Source organism: Phoenix dactylifera, chromosome 3 (assembly GCF_009389715.1).
Source record: "Phoenix dactylifera cultivar Barhee BC4 chromosome 3, palm_55x_up_171113_PBpolish2nd_filt_p, whole genome shotgun sequence".
NCBI lineage: Eukaryota > Viridiplantae > Streptophyta > Magnoliopsida > Arecales > Arecaceae > Phoenix > Phoenix dactylifera.
Window position 1 is genome coordinate 10,091,742 of NC_052394.1, and position 23,871 is coordinate 10,115,612.

General features: G+C 38.3%; 3 protein-coding genes across 4 annotated transcripts; all 3 read right to left on the reverse strand.

The window, feature by feature from the left end:
* Positions 1-4,139: 4,139 nt before the first annotated feature.
* On the reverse strand, positions 4,140-6,031 carry LOC103722122 (salicylic acid-binding protein 2-like). Of its 2 annotated transcripts, none has more exons than XM_008812563.4 (3): positions 5,211-6,017; positions 4,727-4,864; positions 4,140-4,625 (listed from the first exon to the last, which is right to left on the reverse strand). In XM_008812563.4, the coding sequence occupies exons 1-3, from the start codon at positions 5,301-5,303 to the stop codon at positions 4,344-4,346; spliced, it is 513 nt and encodes a 170-aa protein (XP_008810785.2). In that variant the 5' UTR covers positions 5,304-6,017; the 3' UTR covers positions 4,140-4,343. The 2 variants fall into 2 exon arrangements, with proteins under 2 accessions (XP_008810785.2, XP_038980515.1); XM_039124587.1 differs by having other exon boundaries at positions 4,187-4,640; positions 5,211-6,031.
* A 1,274-nt stretch (positions 6,032-7,305) lies between these two features.
* LOC103722127 (pentatricopeptide repeat-containing protein At4g02750-like) lies at positions 7,306-11,095 on the reverse strand. The gene is made up of 2 exons (XM_039124586.1): positions 9,808-11,095; positions 7,306-9,470 (listed from the first exon to the last, which is right to left on the reverse strand). Exon 2 carries the CDS (start codon positions 9,334-9,336, stop codon positions 7,318-7,320), a length of 2,019 nt encoding a protein of 672 aa, XP_038980514.1. The 5' UTR covers positions 9,337-9,470; positions 9,808-11,095; the 3' UTR covers positions 7,306-7,317.
* Positions 11,096-11,218: 123 nt separating this feature from the next.
* On the reverse strand, positions 11,219-18,024 carry LOC103722123 (pre-mRNA-splicing factor syf2). Its single transcript, XM_008812565.3, has 6 exons — positions 17,738-18,024; positions 17,429-17,572; positions 13,496-13,689; positions 13,105-13,345; positions 11,671-11,807; positions 11,219-11,572 (listed from the first exon to the last, which is right to left on the reverse strand). Exons 1-6 carry the CDS (start codon positions 17,865-17,867, stop codon positions 11,345-11,347), a joined length of 1,074 nt encoding a protein of 357 aa, XP_008810787.2. The 5' UTR covers positions 17,868-18,024; the 3' UTR covers positions 11,219-11,344.
* Between the last annotated feature and the right edge of the window lie 5,847 nt (positions 18,025-23,871).

Consider the following 23,871-nt stretch of genomic DNA (forward strand, 5'->3'; position numbering starts at 1 on the left):
TTCCTTGAACAAAGGGTGGATGCATATATCTCTGCATTAATGAGCATACGCACAGCTTAGGAGATATTATATAACAAAAATAAAATTATTTATTATGCTTTGACTTTATCTTCACAAACCCAAGCATTCAACATATAATTTTTAAATATGCCATTAAATACATGGCAGCGTCATAATGCATTTATTTCATTACTTGGACATTTGCATGTCCATAGTGGTTAAGTGACAACTATCGTATTATTGAAAAAAAAAAGTGACAATTATCATGGACTTTATAGAATAAATTTGGTTTCTAAGAAATAAAAGTTCAACTTATGACATGTAAAATGGTGCTGTTATTATGAGAATTGATACTATATTTACAAAATAATAATAATAATAATAATAATAAAGAGTAGATTGCAGAAACAATTATTTTTACTTTCATGAGTAATGCTATACCTCTCATACACATACGTAAATATTACATCACTACATGATAAGAAGGGATTAGAAAATGGTGTCATATACGGCATGGTAGTTGAATTCTAAGTTGTACACGGAAAAAAACAAAAAAAAAACCCATAAAGCATTTTAATGTTGAACAACAGCAAGTGAGATGCTAAAAACTTCTGTTGCAATATCTCTACAGTTGTACAGAAATTGTTGTATTTTTTCAGACCGTACATATATTTCGTAAGACGAATAGAGCTGCTAATTTGATCATTTTTTTTGCTGCCCATTATTCTGAAGAGATTTTCTAGATTGAGCATGATTCTATTCCTTCGTCGTTGTGTAGTCTAATTTCTAGTAATTCAACTGGTTGTGCTCATGTAAGAATAGTATGAGCAGCCGATGTATCCAAAAAAAAATAAAAATGAACGAATCAAAACAAAATGTGTGGTAGTTAAACTTTGACCATTAAATAGCACGGCATTAGAAGTTGGATTCACTTTGCGTTTCTTAGGTTGTCAAAGTCACCAAGATCAGAGGACATAGGGTGCCTGCTTGCTTAAAGCGAATGTTGATCAGCTGCAGATAGCTAGAGACGTGTCAAGCTATCCACCAAGAAAATAAAAAAAAGACATCAAACTGGATGTTAGTTGGCATGCATCATATGACGTGCATATGGTCAATTACAACTACTCATTTTTTTGGACCTCATTCATCAAGCGCTTATCCTGGTTGGTAGTGTGCTTGTTATGTAGTATATAATTTTTTTGTAGTATATGCAGCGTTACCTATATATATATATATATAAGCATCGCTTGGTTTCTACAATGGGTATTCCGTTCACATCAAGAGCTTGATCCTCGGCATGCATGCATGGGACATCAAGTCCCCCACTGTCGACCACCTCATCTTCAGTTCCCTGGATAAGAAATCAAGAGAGAGCCCTTACCCAGCGACTTGCCAATGAGAGAATGCGACCACCTTTTTTTTCTTTTTTTTTTCTTTTTTCTTTTGGTAAAAACAGTTTTTCATATTACAATGCGACCACTTTTTGCTTGCACCTTCGGTCCAATCATCCGAAAACACTATGGGCTCGTTTGGTTCACGGAAAGTATTTTTCCTTCTATAAATATAATTCATGGGAAGAATAATATTCTTAGGAAGAGAATGTCTAGGAATGTACTTTTAGCATGTTTAGTTAAACATGGAAAAGTGACAGATTTTTAGAGCATCAAATTTGAGAATTGACAACCCACACACAGCATGTTAATAAGCTTGATCCTTGAGGTGTGCAGTACTGCAAGCACGTCAAACCCAGGGAGATGATCGAAGTTCTCCGTCAAACCTTAAGCCCTTCTTAGGCCAGGCCTGGTGGTAAAGTTGAAATTTGTTTGAGAACCCAAGCCGGAGGCTCTTTGCCAAGCTCAAGATGATCTGGGCTTTAGCTCATTGAGAGTGCAATTAACCAGTCTGCAGACCTTATTTGTGAATCCGAGAACTAATTTTTTGAGTCCGATCCTCCAAGTTTGAGCTGATCAACCTTGTGATCCATCGACTATTTACCCCTAGGGAACTTATATATTATCTTAAAAGATCCAAAGGAGATCGTAAAGGATGACAGTTATGAGAAACATTTGAAGGATCTGTGGAAACAATGAATGGGAGGAATAGCTACGAATAGTTATGATCATGTTTAATCAAAAAAAAAAAAAAGAATAACTACGATCATAATTTTCGTAAAAGAAATTCTTAAAAAAAAGGAGGAATAGCGATTATTATATGAGAAGAAGCATTAATATAGTTACAATTTTTATTTGATGAACACACCAATAACTGATGCACTCCTCTTGTTTCTCTTCCTTAAGAAAGAGATAAATTAAGCAAGTTGAAATCTTAGGAAAAAAAGGGATATGTCTATACTTCCTCCCCACCAAATGGTCGGGCACCTGTGCATGAAGGTTAAGTATAATTTATGTGTAGTAATAGAGATTAAGGATATAATTATTTAGCATTTAACAAACCCAGCGTCGGAATTTTAAGCACCTAAGACATTGGACAAAGACTTGCATCATATAACTAGCTATATAGAACAAGTAAAGTAAATTACTTTATCCAAGTAATTCTAATAGGGCATGCTCCCACAATTAATAATGAGTATTTTGTTTCACTTTTTGATCAATAAATTTTTTGTGTTCCACTTGCAAGGGATGTACATCTAGTTACATGATGGGCAATGCTAGTTTTAATATTTAAGAAGCTTCCCATCACGGTTTCAATGGGTTTTCCATGGAATGGGACATTTTCGCATGGTGATACAGTGGATGCCCTTTCGACTCCATCAATTTCTCGACTTGTTCCATGATCGTACTTAAAATGGCAGGATGCCTTGCCATCTCACCAAAATTTAAAACCATGCCTCCCATCATATGGTGATTTTTTTGAGATAAATAGGTCTACTGCATATATTGCTGCAGAGTTTCTTGTGAAAAATATGCTCTGTTTGCTTTTATTGGGGTTCAATTTCTACTTAGAAAAAGAGCTTCCGCACCTTTCTAGAAAGTAGAAATCAGACCACTGAGATGGTAGCCTAGTGAAAGTGTGGCCTTACTTCCAACCAAGTGATTCCGAGTTCGAAACGCACGGACGTCGATTAAATTATGGAGACCGGATGCTCCCTACTCGGACACGGAATCTGGAAGGGCGTATCGCTCTGCTGGTAGCCTCGGTGGTGCCAGATGTGACGTACTCACACGTGGCATTCGTGCCGGAGCCCAGAGGAGTAACCGAGCAGAGCCCACGGGTGGGAAGAGTATGAGTAAAACTAATAGCAAAAGAGGGGGGAGGGGGGGAGTGCAAAAGAGAACACAATGATCAACATAAAGCTAATAGTTTCTCTCCTTCTCTCTCTCTAAAAAAAAGCCTAGGACATGATCAATAATTTAACTTGCCACTTTTAAGAAACCAACATTGAGCTATATATAAGGTTGGAGAGATTTAATGGAGTGAAGGAAAAAGTGTGAGGAAAGAGACATCCAGATACTTCATGGTCCAATTGACTAGCAAAGGGGGTTGGGGGGGTGGGGTGGAAATAAAAATTAGAGAAGAGAAGAAAATGATCAAAAAAGCTAATAGTTTCTCTCCGAGGTGAAATGGGTAGTGCCCCATATCACATCCTTCATCTTTCTTAGAGGAGATTGTAGAATCAAGTCTCGGATGGGGCATCTTCAAGTATTGGAACTCTTTTTCTCTAAAACACACATAAATAAATAAAAATAAACTCTACAAGATCTTAATTCTTTTCCAAAATCAGTAGTGAATTTCAGATAAAAGAACATTAATTAGGCATGTAGACTTCACAATTTTTTCAATTTAGCCAATTGCAAGATTGAATTAATTTTTTATATCCTCTTTTCTTCTTATTCATTTTTTTTTCTTTCACCTTTTTCAACAATCAAATGGAATCTAAAATTTGCTTTCAATAAAGCTGAGTGATCGATTAAAGACAGTTTGGTAGGATAGTTTTTTTTTTCCCTTTTTTTTCTTTTTTCCTCCCTTAACAAAATGGAGGAGATAAACTCAACCAGCTACACTGAGACAATGAAGAGCAAAGTTGAAACAGAAACAGCCCAACCTACAGTATATCACATGTTGCCTTAGAAGTACTAGAGGAATATTGTGAGAAGATAATATGACCACTAATGCTATACTAAAGAAAAAGGATAATTAATTAACTATCACATTAAAGTAACTGGAATATTGCAAACAAAAAATATTAAACCGATTCATTAATTGAAGCATCAGAATATAAAACCATGAGTTCATCCATCATTATTTTGTAATTTGGTGGATGTCGCTATTTTGCATAGTAGCACACATAGAACCACATTTCAACTCCGAACCACACCACTGACTTAGTGGTGCTCCCTCGCAATATCTTGGAGGATACTGTAGAGCTCGTTGGTCTTTGAAAGCATGACCATATGATCGGCACCTTCGATCTCCTTCACCTGCACCCCTGGGCTTCGTTCGATCATCCATCGTTGGAAATCCTCTCTCAAGGTCTTATCCTCCTTGCACACGATGTATGCTCGGCTTAAAGACCCAAAATTCTCTTCCGTGATCATGACTTCTTTTGTAATATGATCAAGGAACAGATTACCTGGTCTTACTAACATAGTTGCTAGCATGAAATCCTGCAAACAATATGACTTAAGGGAGATTAAGTTCATAAAAAAAAAGAAGAAGAAGAAGAATAAGACATACATGCATGAGTAGAAATTTTCCGCATTGTTACCTCAGGTGCAGTGAGCTGATACATCCTGGATGACATATATTTAGGGCCAAAATGAAGAAAACTTGAAGGATTATTGGGATCCGTGCTGATCATAACTTTAGAATCCATGTAGGCCTCAAGTGGATGCCCCTTGAACAACTAGTAATAATGGAAGGTTAATTAGAGATCTGGTTTCTTTGTGGGTTACACTGTTTTTCTAGGATGATACTAGCTTCACATATTTGTTAACCAGTCCATTAAAATTAATAAAGGCTAAAGCATACTGCAGCAAGTAGGTTTCCATTAAATTACATTTTTCTTTTCTTCTTTCCATTTAGGGGATATGCATCAAGCATTCTTCCATGCAATTAGACTAGAACTTGTTGCCTTCAATCTCCTCTCAATTTATTTCTTTTTTTTAAATAAAATAAAATTGAATATTGTTATAATTCTATGACATGAATCATTTTAATATTTCTATATTACAAAATGGGAGCATAAGTACCTCTTCCATAATGCTAGACAAAGGAGTGGTGGTGCTTGGCATCAGTGCGGTGGCAAAGACTCCGACAGAGACCTTCTCAGGAAACTTTTCCATGGCAAGGGCAACGCTAAGTCCACCAAAGCTATGGCCGACGAGGATCACCTTGTCATCTGGTGTATTGAAGCCATTATCTCCATTAATGGCTCCCAGTAGTCAGTGAATGACCGGAGGTCGTCAAGGTTCTTGGGATGCACCCCACTAGCCCCGAGATCAAGCCAGGTGACCTTGTGGCCTGCTGAAGTTAGCAAGGTGGCAAGCTTGTACCAGCACCATGCGCCATGGCATAGCCCATGAACAAGGATGAAGTGTTTCTTGCTCTCGTCCTCCCTCTCCTCCTCTCCTCTTACACCCATTAGCATCCCCTCCTCTCCTCTTACACCCATTAGCATTGGTTTTTAGGTTATGTCCTCTCTCTCGCTCTCTCTCTCTCTCTCTCTCTGTGTGTTTGTGGGTGTGGATCCACATACATATAACAAAAGGGTCTGCATGGCTTATTGAACTATTTACTGCCTACCCATGTCGTTAGGGAAGTAGTCAAGACACACGTCGTTGGGGATTTATCTACTCCTTATTCTTTAATTTTAATGTTCCAATGAATTAACTCCTTACCATAATTTGTTCCCCAAAGACCCTATCCTTGCATTGTTCCGACCCATGACTCTTCCACGATTACCTCAAGTTTGTGCTGCCATCCATCTTCCACACGCTTCATCATTCTGGGCCGCGGAGACTGTTCCACATGGTGCTTCTCCACACGTTTCTAGCTCACCACCAAACTTCATAGTTGTCACTAACATGGTTTGTTTTCTTGGCCTACGCAACCATGAAGTAGGCCTATTTATACGTGTATGTCAGCATGTGGAACAGTCTCCGTGGCCCAGAATGATGAAGCGTGGAAGAAAGATGGTAAGGAGTTCATTGGAACATTAAAAAGAAGGGTATCGGCCGCTGATGCAAGAGAGTGGCTGGGTGATCCTTCATTGCTGGACTTCCACAACCGATCACCATCCGGCCTTGTGCGCTCAGCATGGAGTTTGGTGGCACAGTAAAGTGCTTTCCAGCTATAAACATGCTAATTTGGGGCCAAAAATTCACTTTGCAGCTGCAGTTCGATATAACACATGGGGATTGGTATGTCATGCCACAAAATCATTTTTTTTACTATTATTTTTTTTGCGCTGGGACGGACGATTCATATCTAACGAGTACGATTTATATCTGAAAGAATAAAATATCTCGAAGTGTCCGAGACAGCTCCTCATCTCTAGCCCACACGGTACTGCCCATATGGCTGGCCATATAGGCGGCCGCACTATCCGCAGCCCCATTAGCTTCACGGAAGACAACTCCATCCCTCGTCATGCCCAGATGTCACGAAGCAGAGGGTGGTCGTCATCTGCACCCCTCGGGCTCCCCTAGATCCATCTAATAACCGTGGCCAAATCGCTCTCCAAGATGACTGAGCGAGCTTGCAAACCTAGCCGGGCATATCGAAGGCCTGCCCACGTGGCCCTCAATTCTGCACCAGGAACCGAAACATCGAATAGCTGACAGCCACCTGCTACTATCACCCTGGCATTCGGATATTTAATAACAAACCCCGCGTACCTCCGTTCGAGACAGACCCATCAAAATTGACCTTGAGAAAGCTCGGGGGTGGAGGCTCACAGGTGAAGAACACCGTACGGGGTACTGCCGGAGCAGGATGGGAACTTCAAATATTCCGAGCTGTCAAAGGTCCTTCTGCTAATGTAATATGACTGATTTTCGCCGATTTTTTCAATTCAAAAATCCCTTCGTATTGAAAAAAAAATACTGAAGATCACCTGCGCTTATTTACCATTAATATGCAGAGGTTCTAGCCTCCTATTCTCTCTTTCTCTCCACCTCCTTCCAGCACGATCGACTCTGCCCTCTCTGTGCATAATCACTATTGATAAGCGTATGTGCAGACTTGTATCAAGGGCTAGGTATGGCATCAGAGATATAATACTTGAATCCACAGCTTATATTTTCTAATAAATTAGTGTAGGAGAAGAAATTTTTTTTTTTTTTGTTAAAAGAAAAATCAGCTAATCCCCTCTATTATAATCGAAAGATTATCTAATTCTTGGCATATCTCCTCCATCAGAGGATTTGATTTATGATTTGATACAAATGAGAACATTTCCCCCTTCACCTCAATCCAACTACATCCAGTCTCTTTCTTCACCCCACGGTCTTTCATCAATGCTCTAATACTTGCTGCATTCTCCCACATTCCTTCTGTGGCATAAATATTTGACAAAAGAGTATACATTCCTCCATCAGGAGGTTGAGCATGTAAAACTCTTTTTGCTGCAAGTTCTCCAAATTCCAAGTTCCCGTGAACTCTACATGCACTTAATAAAGTTTCCCAAGCAGTTGTCCGTATGTCTACCGGCATTTTATTGGCGAATTCATAGGCCTGACTAATAAAACCTAATCTGCCAAGGAGATCAACCATGCAGGAGTAGTGTTCAGGTTTTGGAACCAGCTTCCAATCCTCTTGCATAGACTTAAAATACCACCATCCTTCATCAACCAAACCTTTATGAGCACAAGCTAACAAGAGGCTCAAAAATGTCGCATGGTCTGGATTAAATCCACCTTGGATCATTTTCTCAAAAAGTTTGAAAGCTTCAATTGAAGACCCATGGTAAGCATATGCTGCAAGCATGGCATTCCACGTAATCGTATCCCGCTTCAGCAGGCATTCAAATACTTGGACAGCATCATGAATCAAGCCACATCTAGAATACATGGAAATTAATGAGCTCATGACCAATGTGTCATGCTCATAACCAGCTCTAATTGCATAGAGGTGCACCATTCTTCCCCATCCAAGAGCAACAAGAGAGCCACAGACCGAAATGACGACACTGAGCGTCCCTTGGTCAGGCCTGAATCCTTCTTTGACCATCCTGCAAAACAAAACCAAAGCTTCTTCACTTCGGTGTCCGGATATAAGCGTGTTCCATGAGGTTTCACTTACTTGTGGCATCTTCTCAAACCAAGTATGTGCTCCAACCATATCATCCTGCTGAACATAACCTTGTAAAATTGTATTCCATGAAACAACATCCGTCTCGGGCATCTCGCTGAACAATCTTAAAGCATCCTCCAGCATTCCATTCCGGATGTAGCCACCCATCATCGTGTTCCATGTCACGATGTCACGATTAGGCATCTCCTTAAATAGTTTCCATGCAGCTTCAACATATCCATTCTGCAAATAACCATGAATCATCGCAGTCCAAGAAATGATATCCTTCTCGGGCATCTCGTCGAATAGGCACCTAGCAAGTTCCATCCTGCCCGTTCGTGAATAGCATGTTATCATAGTATTCCATGTTATGACATCTTTCTGAGTCATCTGATTGAATAAATTCTCTGCATCTCTGAAACATCCCAATTCGACATAACCCGACATTAGAGCATTGTAGAGAGAAGTTGAGCGCAAAGACGAAAGGTCGAACAAACCCCGAGCTTCAGCCACGAGTCTGTTCTTGAGATACCCCGAAATCATGATCGACCACGAGACGCTGTTCCTCCCTGGCATCTCATCAAACAGCTCCCGTGCTTTCCCAATTTTTCCATTATTTATGTAACCCGAGATCATCGAATTCCAGCAGACAACATTCCTTCCCGGAATTCTGTTAAACAAATCCCGAGCTTCTTCTACTCTCCCACATCTCGCATACCCTGTCAGCAGCACCGACCATGACACGGCATTCTTTCTGGGCATCACGTCGAAAATCCTCTGTGCCTCCGACATCCTATAATTCTTGACAAAGCCAGAGATCATGCAATTCCACGTAACCAGATTCTTATGCGGCATTTCCTCGAACAATTGGCATGCTCTCTCCACCTGGCCGCTCCTGAAGCAGCTATTGATGGCATTGTTCCGCCAAAATATGTCACGCCTTGGGGCTGGCGGCTTTGATTCCGAGCTATAAACCCGAAGGGATTGGAATTCGAAGCGGTACCGGAAACAGCCCAGATATCGAGTTCTGGTGAGCATATTTCGGTACTTCCTCTTCCCTCCAGCGTGAAAGCATGCATACATGAAACAAGCTGCTGCACGAACAGGGCTGAAAGCATAGCAATGCAGCGAGGCCTGAATAGCTTCTACTTGCTCTCCGCATTCCTCTCTCTGCCTCACCACAGGCGGCCGCCGTCGGTCGTCTCCTCCACCTCCACCTAGAATTGGTAACAGCTCCTGTTATAAGTGTAATTTTCGATAGCACTATGCGTAAGCTGCAGAGAGAGAGAGAGAGAGTTCATGGCTTTATTTTTTTCTTTAAGAGGAAAGGAAAGGATTTCCTCCAAATCATTGAAACGTTTCCTCCCATTGCTAAAGGACATTGGTGCAGTTATCGCTTAGCAATTGCTCATGGCCTTTAAGCTAAGCTTATATATCAAGTGGGATATTGCCGGGGCCCAACAAAGAGTTTGGCCATTCTTTGACATTTTATTTGACCTTGTGCATTATTAATTTCATACACGTATTTAAGTTGAATGAAAGAAGAAACTTTACAACTGTTTGGACGATACGTAGATTTCCTGCAAGTCAATTTACTGCAACTAGCACTTCTTTGGCGATTGTTTTGTTTTATCCAAAAGTTCTGTTAAGAAACAATTCCGTCAAGGACAAAAAGTTTCTTGCTATGTGGGCAGATGGAACTTCCAAGTTTCTGTAAGCTCTGGGAGAAGATTAAATGCTTTGCTGCCTCTAACCAGCCGGCTGTTTTCTATCTTGCAACTTCTTTTTGAGGCTTACAGCGCTGGCAGACTCCTTCCTTCGATCACTGTTGGGGATTATACTCAGCTGCTGTCTGGAGACTACGATGGAGATCTTTGCAGGCTCGTGATTACCCATGGGATCACTACACATGCTGTAGTTTGACTGCAACAGATGCTACTCTTCTGAGACTCTTTTTGGCCTTTACCCAAGATGAAGCAGCCTTCTTTTTGAAACCTTATACGATCAGCACTGAGAGTTTTTCATACCTAATCCTGTATATTCTTGCAAAATCTTGTTTCCTCTATTATGTAATTCTTGATGATGTACACTTTTTCTCTTCAATTTTTCTAATAAATGATGGTGGCTAATGTGGGCCTCAACCATTATTAGTCTTCTTGTCACAGAGAGAGAGAGAGAGAGAGAGGAGGATTTGAAATTGATGATTTGACCTCCTCGAATAAAAATTCAGCCATAGTCGGAACCAAGACACAAGGATAGGAGCTCCATTTCTCATTGTAAAATTTTGGTTGAAATGAGTTTCTCTGGAAGGGATTTCAAGGTGTGCTTTGCCAAGTCCTGATCGGGTAAACCTCCAGAAAGTCACATAGCAGAGCAATATAAGAGTGAACATTCAATGTGAGAGAGCACACAGATTTCTTGCAGTATGTTGACCCTTGACGCTGCGAGTATCATAATAGTTGGTGCCACCAAACTTAATGGGAGGTGCCTCAAGCATCTGATCGACACCTGCATTGCGGGCTCAGTAGGCAAAAACTAGGTCAGCAACATTCTGAAAACAAGAAGCAATTCTAAGACAGAATTGTTAGGATAATTTGAGCAGAGATTTTTCATGTTCCATGCTGCAATATCACTGTGTGAAGAGATTTGCAATGTTCCGTTATCAAACACAGGGCAGCAAAAAACCCGCGCATACAGTATCCTGGTATAACCTATGGCGAAACTTGTCTGTCTGTCAGAAAGCCGGGTATGCAGCAATGCTATTTGAAAGAACCTGAGATTCTAGATAGCCAGGGAAATTTGAGGGCATGTCAATGAAAATTATCGGGCCCTTCTCCTGCTTGAAATGTATCCATTAGCAGCACCAGAAAATCGAGATACCATCAGATTTCAAGGGCTAAGTAATATTCTTCCACATGATGATTAAAGAGATTAGGCATCAAGACGTGTGAAAGATCCAACAAAATACTCAATTGCATGCACCGGGGCAAATATATAAGCAAATCCTAAATAACTTTGTTGTGTAACAGACAAAGTAGTCCAGTAAAGCAGTTCCTCTTTATATATAGTACAAAGTTATGCAACAGCCAAACTAATCAGGTAAAGCAGTTCCTCTTTCCAAATTGTTCTTGATCTCCAGTGTGTACTTGCCAAAGGCCCTTTCAATCTTCTTATTGAAATGCTCATTCCTGTCATTGATTGAATCAATGTCCTTCTCTTCATGGAACCGACGCCTCCTGCTAAATGATTGCCGCTTTGCTTCCCTGTCCTGAAGTTCCTTTACCATTCTGTCAATTTTTTCCTCTGGGGCCTTTGATGCCTGTAATGACAGAATCACACAAATAGACGGGAGTTGGTTATGCATATGGTTTTCTTAGACTCATGCAGAAGCTGGTTGAAAATCAATGACACTAATACCTTCCCATATTGAAGACTAGAAGCTTCACGATAGAATTCTGGATCAGCTTCCTTTGATTTATTATATGCCTCCATGTCAACCTCTACGTTCTTAGTTCGTTTTTTATAAGCATTGTAAAGTGTCTTCTGATTGAAAACTGTGCACAGAAGAGCATACATCAGATAACAAACAAGTTGCAGAGATGCCAATAAAAAAGTCGAAAGGCTATACAACTTCCATTCATATTATCCAGTTACAAAACCATGTAGCAGAAATAAATAACGAGCAATATAACAATAGAAACACCTCCAAGTCCAGAGTGTATCCCCAACTCTTGAGTGCCCGACGCCTGATACACCTTGAATGAACCTCATTTCAGCACAGTACATTTAATACATAGCATTGCCTTATTGAAGTGCTAGAACATGACAATTCTTTAGAACTTGTACAATTGAAGCTGATGAAAAAAGCTCAGTTCAAAATTGGAAAAAAGTGATCATTTTTTCAAGGGAAGAGTATGAAAAAAAATGCCATGGATGAAAGTATGATTTCGGTATGTCCATTAGGTCAGGTATTCCCAGTTTTGGTACAGAAGAAGTTACATTTTGATGTATCCGGTGCTTAAACTCAATGTGTGAAACAGTGGTCTGTACTTGACCTTATCCTCCTTCCCCAATAACTCCTGTTTACTTACTTTTATCCATGTGGGGACGAAAAAAACGTCTCTTCTCATACAAAGTTTATTTTAGTCCACAGCAGGGGGTTCTATTTTTCTCTTTATAAAAGCTCTAGGTATGGGTTTATTGGAACGGGTTCATAGGGTTCCAATGAACCAACATTAGATTTTGAAAGATTAACTAATCAATCATATCCAGTCACCGCCCACCACACACCCCCCAACCCCAATGAAAAAAAAAATCTAGTTTTAATTCATTTATAAGAGCAGTACCTGTCACGCTGGTAACGGGCTTGATGATAAAAATTACCTTATATGTAATATAAATAACTCAAAATCAATTTTGCATTCTTATTCATATTATTCCACTGATGCCATGATCTCAATAGATTACCAGGTTGAATTTCCATGAGATATTTAATTATTTATTTAGCACATTTAGCATTGGCGAATAAGGATTAATGAAGCTGAGCCAAATAGTGGGGAAAAGGCTAGATCGTTATGGTTATGGTCGCTTTGAGAATAGTGAAGGAAACAAAACTGACACCAGATAGTCTTGATCAAATAATACCCAACAGATTTACAACATTAACCAAATGAAATACAAAAAACATATAATAATGACAGCTGACCTTCACCATTTGAGTAAACTTTTAAAAAACTCACATTGATCAAGAGATATTAAGAAGAGTCACTATATTCAAGATTCCATCAATCTGGTTTGGAAGTTCATCTGAGCCTCAAGAAAACAGCTAAGAATATATCATTTGAAACTTACCATCCCAACCATGTGGTGCAGGATCCTTTTCCCACTTCTTATACTTTGTTTCAGCCATCTCTTGTGTATCAAGCATATATGCCTTTGACATTTCCAGGCCATTTGAATCAAGCAGCTTTCCAATCTTCTTTTTCCTTTCCTCAAGCCAATGCTCTTTGGAAATGCCCCTTGATTCAGCTGGAGCCTCCATTTTCTTTTTTTCGGCCACCATGGCCATTTGATTGGCCTTTCTTGCTTCATTCTGCAAGTGTAAAGTATCTTAGCAAAAAAGAAAAAATTGTATGACAATAGACCAGATAGAGATAGAGAGAGGTGCAGTTTATTTAATTTTATTAAGAATAATTACTATATCTTGCTAATGGAAATAATAGTAGTTGGGAATTTGCATTACCATTTTAAGTCTCAATTCAAACATTTTTTTCTGCCTTTCAGTGAGATGAGGATGGCCTGATTCAGCATCATTCTGAACATGCTGGCTGTCACCGTCATCATTTGGTTCTGCTTGACCTTCTCTTTGCTCAGGAGGCACTTCATTCTGATCAGAGTTATCAAAGGATGAAGGAGCACCATTCTCTTGTTGTGTTTCTAAAATAAATGTTCAAGATGGAAAGCAAGCATGGTTAAACAATATGATGACTACAAAATCTTATCAAAATTGTCTTTACAAAAAGTTGCAGTGATCAAGGAATCTGGTCAAATATCAACAATCTTATGAAAATTGCCTTCAGAGAAAGTTGCAGTATCTAACACTGGAGTAAGGAATCAGATCAAAGATGATTTAATGTACGGTACGCATCCCACAGAACAGGTACACTAGTGAAGCATGGGGAGGGCTTTAAACAGTACACAAATAAATGATGCATGAAGAATTTATATATTTCAAGCAACTATCTACGAAACAACTACATAGAACTACCCCTTCAAGATACTAGTTAAAAAGGCCATATAGCATATACTAAATTCCAGCTGACCAATTCATGGTTGTGAGCTTTTTAAGCAATTCACAGGCCCAATGTCTTTAGAACAGGGGCTTCATAATGTATAGGTGTTTCAGTGAGTCTTTCTCTGGGTCCGGCTGGGTTGTGGTCCGGAAATTTAGAGTATGAAAGGAACTCATAGAGAAAGCCATACTGAACTCTTTCTAAAAAAAACTGCTAGATTTTATCTTTCTTTTCAGGAACCTTCAATCTAGGTTTTCAATGTCAACATCTGACCCTTCTCCAACTTATATTTGATACCAACGCCACCTCCAACACATGTGGTCTCTGTGCATATATGCGAAACTGAATTAAGCAGGGGTGATTTTCTATTTTTCCCAATTCGTGTATCTTGCTTACAAGATATCATCCATTTCTCTCGAACATTTCTTGTTATTTCATGGTTTGAAATATGCACACAATATACTATCTTTTTAAATGTTCTAAATTTTGGGTCATTTTTAACTGGAATGAGATGTCAAAATGGGTAGGTATATGTTTCAGATCCCTTCCATAACTAGACCAATCTTATGTAGAGTGCATGAGCTGGTATGAAACCATTTTTTTCTGTTGAGAGAACAAAATTGCCCCCCTTCCCCCCCCCAAAAAAAAAAAAACATGAAGGAAAAAAGAAACAAAGATTTGATGTTATCAAGACAATTTGTTTTGAAAGATCCCCCTTTTTTACTGATTTCTATCATGCATGCTTGCATACATTAGTTCTGAAAGATTTCTTGTATCATCTATTTTTATCACATGCATGCCCATCTGCCTGCAATAGACACACACATTAGACCAAAGATGAGGGTACACCTTGGCACACCGTAGCCGACTATGTTTCATGTATTTATCTTGATTAAGCCCCTGAAACACCAAAAAATAAACACAAAATAAAAAGAATAAATATGTCCACATTTCTCTTTATATTCAAGTTGATCTTTGTTTTCCTCATGTGCATGTAACACAGACTAGAGATATATATATCTACATTTTTTTGCTTTCATAAAAAAGACCAAAACGCCATCCAATGTATCGGAAATCAGGTTGATGGGTCAAAGCATATTTAGGACTGTAAAAATATGCAAATAATTTACAATCTTATACATGCGTGCAGACGAAATGTCAAAATATTTGTAGTAGGTTAAGAATATAAGTTGCCAGAACAATTACTTAATCATGGAAAAGAAACCATACAAAAGCCAGAAAGGGCATCACCAATCATGTCGTGTAGCTAATTTGTCTATCAAATTAATAGCAAATATTTACACCCCCGCCCCCACCCCCACCCCCACCCCAACAACACACACACACACACACACACACACACACACACACACACACACACACACACACACACACACACATAACAGAGAGGAAAAAGGAAGAAAAACACATACAAGCAATAGCATTGCCAACAAGAACATCATCTTTTGATGCAGGAGAATGTATTTCATCCTAATTTCTGAATGCCCATATTCCTCATAAAGACTGAACAAATAACTAAAAAGGAGAAGATTTGAAAATCCTTACAGAAAGGATGGCTCACAAAAAAAAAAAAGGGCTACGGTGCTCTCGGAGTTTTATGGCACATTTCCAAAGAACCAGTACTCCCAGAAGCTAGGTAAGAAGCAATAATTATCTTTGAGATGAAGCAATGTTGCAGGAAACAATACACATCTGATACAATTAATTGTTTCCATGTGTGCAATGCACAAAGATATGACCAATTGTCTTCCCATAAGAGTAATAAATTATGAACCTAGTAGCAAGCTGAATATCTTTACTTTCCAATTGTCTATGTTGAGCACCTCATCAAAAACCAAGAGTGGAAAATAATTCATGACAGGGCATAATGACCCCCAAATCCTTTGGTACACCTCGATAAAGTGGGACTTCATCAAAAACCAAGAGTGGAAAATAATTCATGATAGGACAGAATGAACCCCAAATCCTTTGGCACGCCTGATAAAGTGGTTCAATGCAAGAAGGACATAGGAATTTTAACTTCCTTGCTTCCAAGCTTAGGAGGAAATAAATTGTTATACTAGGACAATGTATGTCGAGGTCACTCAACTCTAACTTATTTTTAAACAGAAATTACATTCCCTTTAGCTCTCTTCCCTCAAGATCGAGGGACCATTGATTACAAATTCAAATGGTTCTATGAATGGAAATACTCAGATTCAAATTCACACTCAACTCATACTGATGTGAAAAGTACTCATACCATATACTAAACCTAAGTAGCCACAAACAGTAATTCGTCAAAAACTTCAAAAGTCATGACAAACAATAGTTTTGGCAACAAATAATTATTCCTCAAATTGAAAATGGAAAATCATCTTGTTAAAATTAAAAGCATGTGCATGGTCCTACGAATCATGATGCCCCTATGTTACATTTGTTTTGCACAAGTCATCTACAAATTACTATACAGAAATCAATCACTATAATGCATCATTTTCTTGGATAGTTTGTGCAATGCATAAGTAATATCACAACAGCCTTAACTAATATGAACCTAACCGAACTATGAAGCCTTATCCCAACTGTTTACTATCAACCTTTTGAATCCTTCTTTACTATTCATTCAATATTTGCCATTCACTGTCATCTTTGCATGATTCCTTCCAAACTGTCCCTGCCAACATACTAAGTAACAAAACTAAGACCTCATACAGACTAAATTATTGGAACATATTATACAAGTCGTGTTTCAGCTAGCTATAGGACAACTAGAATCTTCTTACAAAAGTCAGCACAATCTCCTCAAAAAGGGTGAAAAAAAGAAAAAGAAATTGACCTCAATGTTTCCAATCATCAGGTCACTGTTTATCTGCAGTAAATCAGGTCTGTTGATGCAGGCCTAACAGCATCAAGACAACCAGCATAAAGTCCTGCATTGCCTTCACCCTCTACTTGCAAAGCAACTTACCAGGTACCGAAACCTTAAAAACCCACTAAAATTATCTTTTTTCGGATCTAACTTTAACAATTAATTCAAATAGTACATCATATCCACGTAGTTCAACATAGTTATGCACAGAGCCACAACCAAATACTAGCTAGCAATGAATCAAGAACAAGCTTGCTGCCACATCTCATGGCAAAAGAAACAGTGTGGAGGAGTTTTGTCTCCCTTATCTACTGACCTATGGTATAAAGAAATCTTTAATAACAACTGCCATATGCCCAAACTTTGGAGAAGCACGAGAAGCAACTGAGATCACAGCAGCATCGTAAATTAACTAGAAAACCCTCTTCATTGGGGCGAAGAAAATCTAGTTACTAAAACAACCAAGTAAAAGGCCATAAAACTGCCCAAGAAAAAGAAGCAAGAAAGAAACCTGACGGATCCGTCCTCTTGTTCCGATCCTTCGCCTCGGCGATCTTTTTGAAGCAGAACTCGGAGCACTCGTGATACGGATTGGATGCGTTAATGCAATCGGGATGCACTGTCCTCTCCTCCGGTTCCTTGGTGTTATCATCCTCTGCGATTATTACTCTTTATTTAAAATCGACTAGTTTTAAGAGACGACGGTGGAAAAGGGGAGGAATCAAAAACTATTCTTCAAAAATAAAACCGAATTTGAAAAGAATCAAAGATCATGATAGAATTGGAATTTGATGGATAAAGGAGGGGAAAGAGAACTAACCTAACAATTTCTGGGCATCATCGGCGTGAGCTTTGGCTTCGGCAATTCGCTGAAAGCAGTAGTCGACGCACTTGTGGTAGGGATTGGAGGCGTTGATGCAGTCGGGATGCACCCTCCCTTCCTTCGCCATCCCAATCCACCCAATGAGAGAGAAGACGAGACCAAGAAGACAAGAACCAACCCTAGCGCTAGAATAACAGGGGATGCCGGTGGCAGGGCGACAAACCACGGGGCGGATTCGGGTCGGATCCCAGCAAAACCAACACAAGATCGCAGGCCGACTTAGATAATCAGGCCAATCGGTTTTGCCGACTAAAACCTGCCTCTCCCTTGCCTACCGAGCCCGGCCCCAGCTCGACAATTTTCCAAGATCTAGGCCCAGCCTGCCTCAAGCCCAGGCTCCCTGGCCTGACCCGAACTCTAATCGGGCCGGCAGGAAGGTGGGTGCGGATGGCCCTAGGAGTCTAGGAAAGAAATATAACAACCCCAGGCCGCACCCAACGGACTAGCCAAAGATACTATTTAAATTATAAGTACCTAAGATCTATCTAATGCATAGCTAACATAGGACTAAATAAACGCCTACATGGGTCGTCATGTACTCTCTTCGTTTACATCGGGCTAAAAGTCCAAATTCATTCAAATCTAATCACAAGCACTATGATGGGCCCGTGGTTAGCTCCAATGGGCCTTTGCTGCACTGTCCCCTAGTCTATATAGACCATGGGCTAAGTTTTTTCTAATATTATTTGTCATAACTTAGAACTTCGTCTAAAAAGACTAGTTGAAATGTATTATTTACGTTCCTTAGTCTTGTATAAGAATCCAAAATCTCTCCAATGAATAACCAATGTAAGACTAAACATACACCCATGGATCCTCGTAGGAAATGTTGTAGATATTGAGGCTGGGGCCGAGAAGGACTAGAGAGGATGCCGTAGGGGTTGGAAATAGGGTTAGGGTTGGAGTTTGGGTTTTGTTGTTGCTACTGCTGGGATTCGTAAGCGATCGAGATGAGGCTCCCATTTGGAGAAGAGGAAGAAGCCGAGAAGGTGATGAAGGAAACATATTTAATGGACTGAGGCTAGATATTTTGCTGCATCAAATATGGTCCGCCTAACCACAAATTGTTTTAAAGTAATAACACTATGTCCAACCAAATTGGCTGTTCCACAGTGTCCGGGCCACCATGGGGATGTTGGCATGAAATGATGTCGATGCAATTGTCGCCACCGGCTTTTCTGAACTTTGGAAAAAAAGTGATTTTTCCGACCTTTTATGCAACTATGGCCTGGTATAATCAATAGTAGAAAATAAAATTTTATATATTTACTGTTACAAAATGTTGAGAGAAATACAAGTCTCCCTAAAGTACGTGATTGGAAGCACCCGACCTCGGACGACCGACCTGGCGCCCGACCTTGGACGACCGACCTAGAAGCTCTCGACCTCGAAACGCCCGATATGGAAGCTCCCGACCTCGGAAGCTTGACCTCGCCATCCACTTGCCGCGATCACATCCTTCTGCAGCTCAACCAGAGACCATTCCGTGCCACTGCCATCAACCATTAATGTGCATGGTCTCTGTAGACCTCCGGCTTACTCAACAATTAATGCGCGTGGACTCTGCAGACCTCCGGCTTACTCAACAATTAATGCGCGTGGACTCTGTAGACCTCCGGCTTACTCAACAATTAATGCGCATGGCTCCTGCTGTCTACGGATCTCAAGCCCTCCACGGCAAATTAGCTCGGCTGCCTCTGATCAGCCGTGACAACTCCCTGGCCCCGGCCTAACCTCCTACGGCAAGACATTAATGCACACGATCCTGCACTGATCCAGCCGACGTGCTCAATCATACGGTAAACTCCGCCCCATCACATCACAGGTAATCCAAAGCCCCTCTATATAAGGAGAACCCTCCCACCTTAGAGGGGACTGGACGCTAAAACTCTGGACATATTTTCCTCCATATATCTTTGCCCCCTCTGACTTAAGCATCGGAGGTCCGGCGCCGGAAACCCTGGCCACTGGCTTTTTTGCAGATCCCCCGGAGGACGCCGCCCGCTGACGGATCGCCACCCACTGCCAGACGACGGAGCTCCTCCCTTCTCACCCAGTGGTCACCCCTGGGTCCAATTTCCAGCAACACAAAAAATCTATATTGATATACTCCATCAAACTGGTTTTGTAAAATTGGCATCAAAAATAATTTTGCCAACTTGGTAGATCCCCCCTTGCTCCAAGAACTTAGTTTATGCAAACAAATATGCCTTCATTTGACAAAGTGATCACTCATACCTTGGGTACCTACATATACATGCATGATTAGATGTAAATGCATAGGTATTTTTGCTCATGTCCTCGTATGATATGAAGTAAATAGTGCTAACATGTTTTCATTGTTTCTATTGTTACAGTTGAACTCATATGATTAACTTTGATGCTTGACCAATTTGTTATATGAATGCATGCGCTAATTAATAAGAAGGCGGGCCTTAGTGCTAAACTTGATTAATAATTGGATTTGAGTGGGGATTCAAGATTTTTTGGGATTTGATTCAGTACATTATTTCCAAAACTGAAAGCATTCTTATTACAAAAGTTTCCTATATAGTGATATATGATAATCTATACTGGAAAAGGAGCATGATACCAGAAATGAATGAATATTAGTTTAAAAAAAATGTATAATTACTTTTGAAACAGAATTTATATTTAGTTTGATTGAAACATAAGCAAAATGTAAATATTGGCTAGAATTTTGGAACTAAATAATAGTAAATGAGAGTCAAGGAGAGCATGCATAAGAAAAAAAATGTAAAATCCAATATGAAGAAAAAAAATAAAGACAAGTCACGTGGCCAATTTTCTTTATTTTTATATTTATACATATACATATATGTAGTTTGTGTAGATTTAATTTTGGTTATCTAGTTTTCAGATTCGGACGTGGTAATATATGAGTTCAATTCGATAAACAATTGAATCCTATATAGAATCTGAGTTCGATCCAATAGAGTTATCAAAAACTTAATTTACGTTATTACTCGATTATTAGAAAATTTTGGTTGGAACACAGAATTATCGGATATCATTTACACCCCTATGCAACATGGTTGGCTTAAGATAGTACTTTGCTATCCTTTGTAAAACCTTCATAAAAGAAGCTTATATGACTAAAGTTAACTAAGACATTGCTTAATTATCTTCATTGGCTAGACAACAGAGTAGATAACTTAGAGATCATCATGAACTATCCTGATCTTTGCATACAGTTAGCACCACCAGATGTCCAACACATAATAGTTAACAGATAGCATCCTTTTTTGAGTGAACTTAGCATAAACCATTTTTAACTTTGGTTTGATGATGTAACACTAAGTTTACACCTAGAAACTAGAATAGACAACTAGATGTTATGAATTGGTGTCTAACCTGTCATGATTATGGTTAAACTTTTGTAGCCAATTCCGCCCTTTACAATATTGTAGCACTAAGAACAAGAGATGAAGATCAAAAACTAGGATGTTAGGAATTGTTTTCATTTTAATTTTATATCATAATTTTTTAGATGATAAATGTAGTCCCATTTTTATCAATTTTTTTATTCTCTATTGTCGGAAGAGGGGAGAGAACTTGTTATACAAATATGTTTACAAGAAACTCTTATACGTATTCACATTAGTTAAACAAATGCATTCGAACCTCTTTTAATAAAAGAATCTACTTTGTGGGGCCCTTCATCATGACAAAGACTTCGTCTAACTTTTGAGTAATGGTCTGACAGACATTAACCTTAATCTATGATTGCCCTACTTCTTTTATCCTTTCTTGTTGTTGGAGGCATTTGATTTGGTGGGGCACTTTTTATTTACTTTTTTTTATTTATATATTGAGTAATGGTCCAACTTTTTATTGTTGGAGACTTTTCATGTATACAGTGATATTCAACTGTCCCATTCTAATATTGAAGATATCCAGTTTTTTGGGCACCCAATTTTATTCTCAATTTTATGTGGGATCCACGCCGTATAGATAAAAAAGTCTCCATCCCGTTGGATTTTTCTTTACCGTGGTTTCATGTGGGATCCACATCGCATGGATTGAAGAGTTTGTATTCCTCTAGAAATTATTTTCCACTAGTTTTTTTTCTTTGTTTAAGATTTTTTTAATTTTTTTCTGAATGTTAGAAAGGAACCTAATTTCTTCCTCCTTTTCGTTTACTAGGTGTAAAGATGAAGATATTATTAATTATAAATATATGGTTATCATGCAAATATATAGGATATATTTTTGACAATTTTTATAAATTACATACTATTTTTATTTCATAATATGCTTATAACATGATTGGTAATCAATTTATATGTCGATCATGGCTTGTAAAGATTATTAATCTGATTAAACTTGAAAAGTTCGATAGATTGATAAAATTATATTATAACTAATATGGCCCTAATGGAATAGAATTGGATTGGGTTTAGATTTAATTTTTTGACCAAATTCAAATACATATTGGATTTGGATTGCGCCTATCTCCGATCCAACTTGGCATGCACTCTACTTAGAAGTAGGGGTGTTGGTTGAGCAAGTTGTTCATAAGCTGGTGCTTGTTTGGCTTGAAATTCAACTCATGCTCGGCTCTTTTATTTAATGAATGAGTCGAGCTCAAACTAGAATTTTGAGCTCATTTATTAGACATTGTAAGCTCAAACTAGCCTCAAGTCTCTTATTTTTGACTTATGAATCTGCTCGTCTATATATAAAATTTATTATATATAATATGTCATATTATATAATATAAAGATTATATTATTGATTTTTTTTGGGTGAGAGATATTATGTTTTTATGTAATAAATTACCAGTCATTGGACAAAAAACAACTTGTATATGTTAGGATGATGGCTAGAGTTAGGATTTATACCTTTTGTGGAAGTATGAAAGAATTCTTAAGAGTTAAGGTGTCGAACAAGTGAGTTTTTTACGCGCTGATCTCGTATTTAGCTTGAAATAAGCTCTAGTTTGGATCTTTTGTTTAGTGAATGAGCAAGCTCAAGCTAGATTTTCGATCTTGTTTATTAAACAAATGGAGCTTCAGTTGGGCCCACTTTGCCTGTGATAATGAAAATTAAATTATAATACAAATTAAGGTTAATGACCTAGAAATACTACAAGTAACCAAATTCATTATTTAGGATTTACTATAGAAAATAACAAAAATATGTAACATAATTAGAATTAGTTGGATGAAGCTGAGAGGTACATATGAAATATTATATAATAATCGTATACCTTGAAGTTAAAAGAAAATGTTTATAGAACAACAGTAAGGCCAACCATGTTCGTATAGCTCAAAACATATAAAGAAAGTGCATGTAATAGAAATAAAATTATTACAATGGATGTGTAGTAAAACTAAAAAAGTTAAAATAAAAAATAAATATATTAGAGGAGCTATAGGAGTTGTACAAGTTAAAGATAAAGTGATGAAAGATTGATTGCAATGGTAAAAATATATACAATAAAGATATGAGAAGGTTCCAATAAATAAAGGTACTTTAGTTTGTGTTAAAAGTAGTAAGAAAATGAGAGAAAAATATAAAGTAAAATGAATGAAGGTCATGAAGAAAGATTTGGAGAAACTAGGAATTATAGCAAAGGTGGCTTGATGAATAAAGATCTATAAAGCTGACCTAAATAGTTAGAAAAAATCTTGATGATTATGATTATAATATCTGATTAGCTATATATGTACTACTTTTCCAATATCAAGATATTTATCCAAACTGTATATATAATAAAAATATTATTTCAATTAGACGTGCAATGGAAACATCAAATAATTATTATTCATCAAGAAATATAAGGACCAAATAATGTCTATTGTGTATATACATTTGCCAACAATCCCTGAAAATTCAAAATTGTCATCATTCATCATAATACTGCAACAATCATGTTCTAAAAAACTATATTTTAAATATCCTTTTTTGTCTTTTTAAAAAAGGCTCAAAAATTGATAGGTATAGATTATGTTTTCTCCAATAACAGATTTTTTATATCGGATCATAAAGAAGTTAGATAAGATCAGCATAAAAGTTTTGTTGCTATAGTTTGAATTTCCTCTTCC

Bases quoted from the DNA above. Each gene is read 5' to 3' on its own strand.
- LOC103722122 (XM_039124587.1), bottom strand. From the start codon at position 5,303: ATGGAAAAGTTTCCTGAGAAGGTCTCTGTCGGAGTCTTTGCCACCGCA. The intron at 4,865-5,210 runs GTACTTATGCTC...CATTATTACTAG, and splicing joins TGTCTAGCATTATGGAAGAG to TTGTTCAAGGGGCATCCACT. The intron at 4,641-4,726 runs GTAACAATGCGG...ATCTCCCTTAAG, and splicing joins ATCAGCTCACTGCACCTGAG to TCATATTGTTTGCAGGATTT.
- LOC103722123 (XM_008812565.3), bottom strand. From the start codon at position 17,867: ATGGCGAAGGAAGGGAGGGTGCATCCCGACTGCATCAACGCCTCCAAT. The intron at 13,346-13,495 runs GTAATGCAAATT...TTACACTTGCAG, and splicing joins TTGAATTGAGACTTAAAATG to AATGAAGCAAGAAAGGCCAA. The intron at 11,808-13,104 runs GTAAGTTTCAAA...TTCTGTGCACAG, and splicing joins TGCACCACATGGTTGGGATG to TTTTCAATCAGAAGACACTT.
- LOC103722127 (XM_039124586.1), bottom strand. From the start codon at position 9,336: ATGTATGCATGCTTTCACGCTGGAGGGAAGAGGAAGTACCGAAATATG.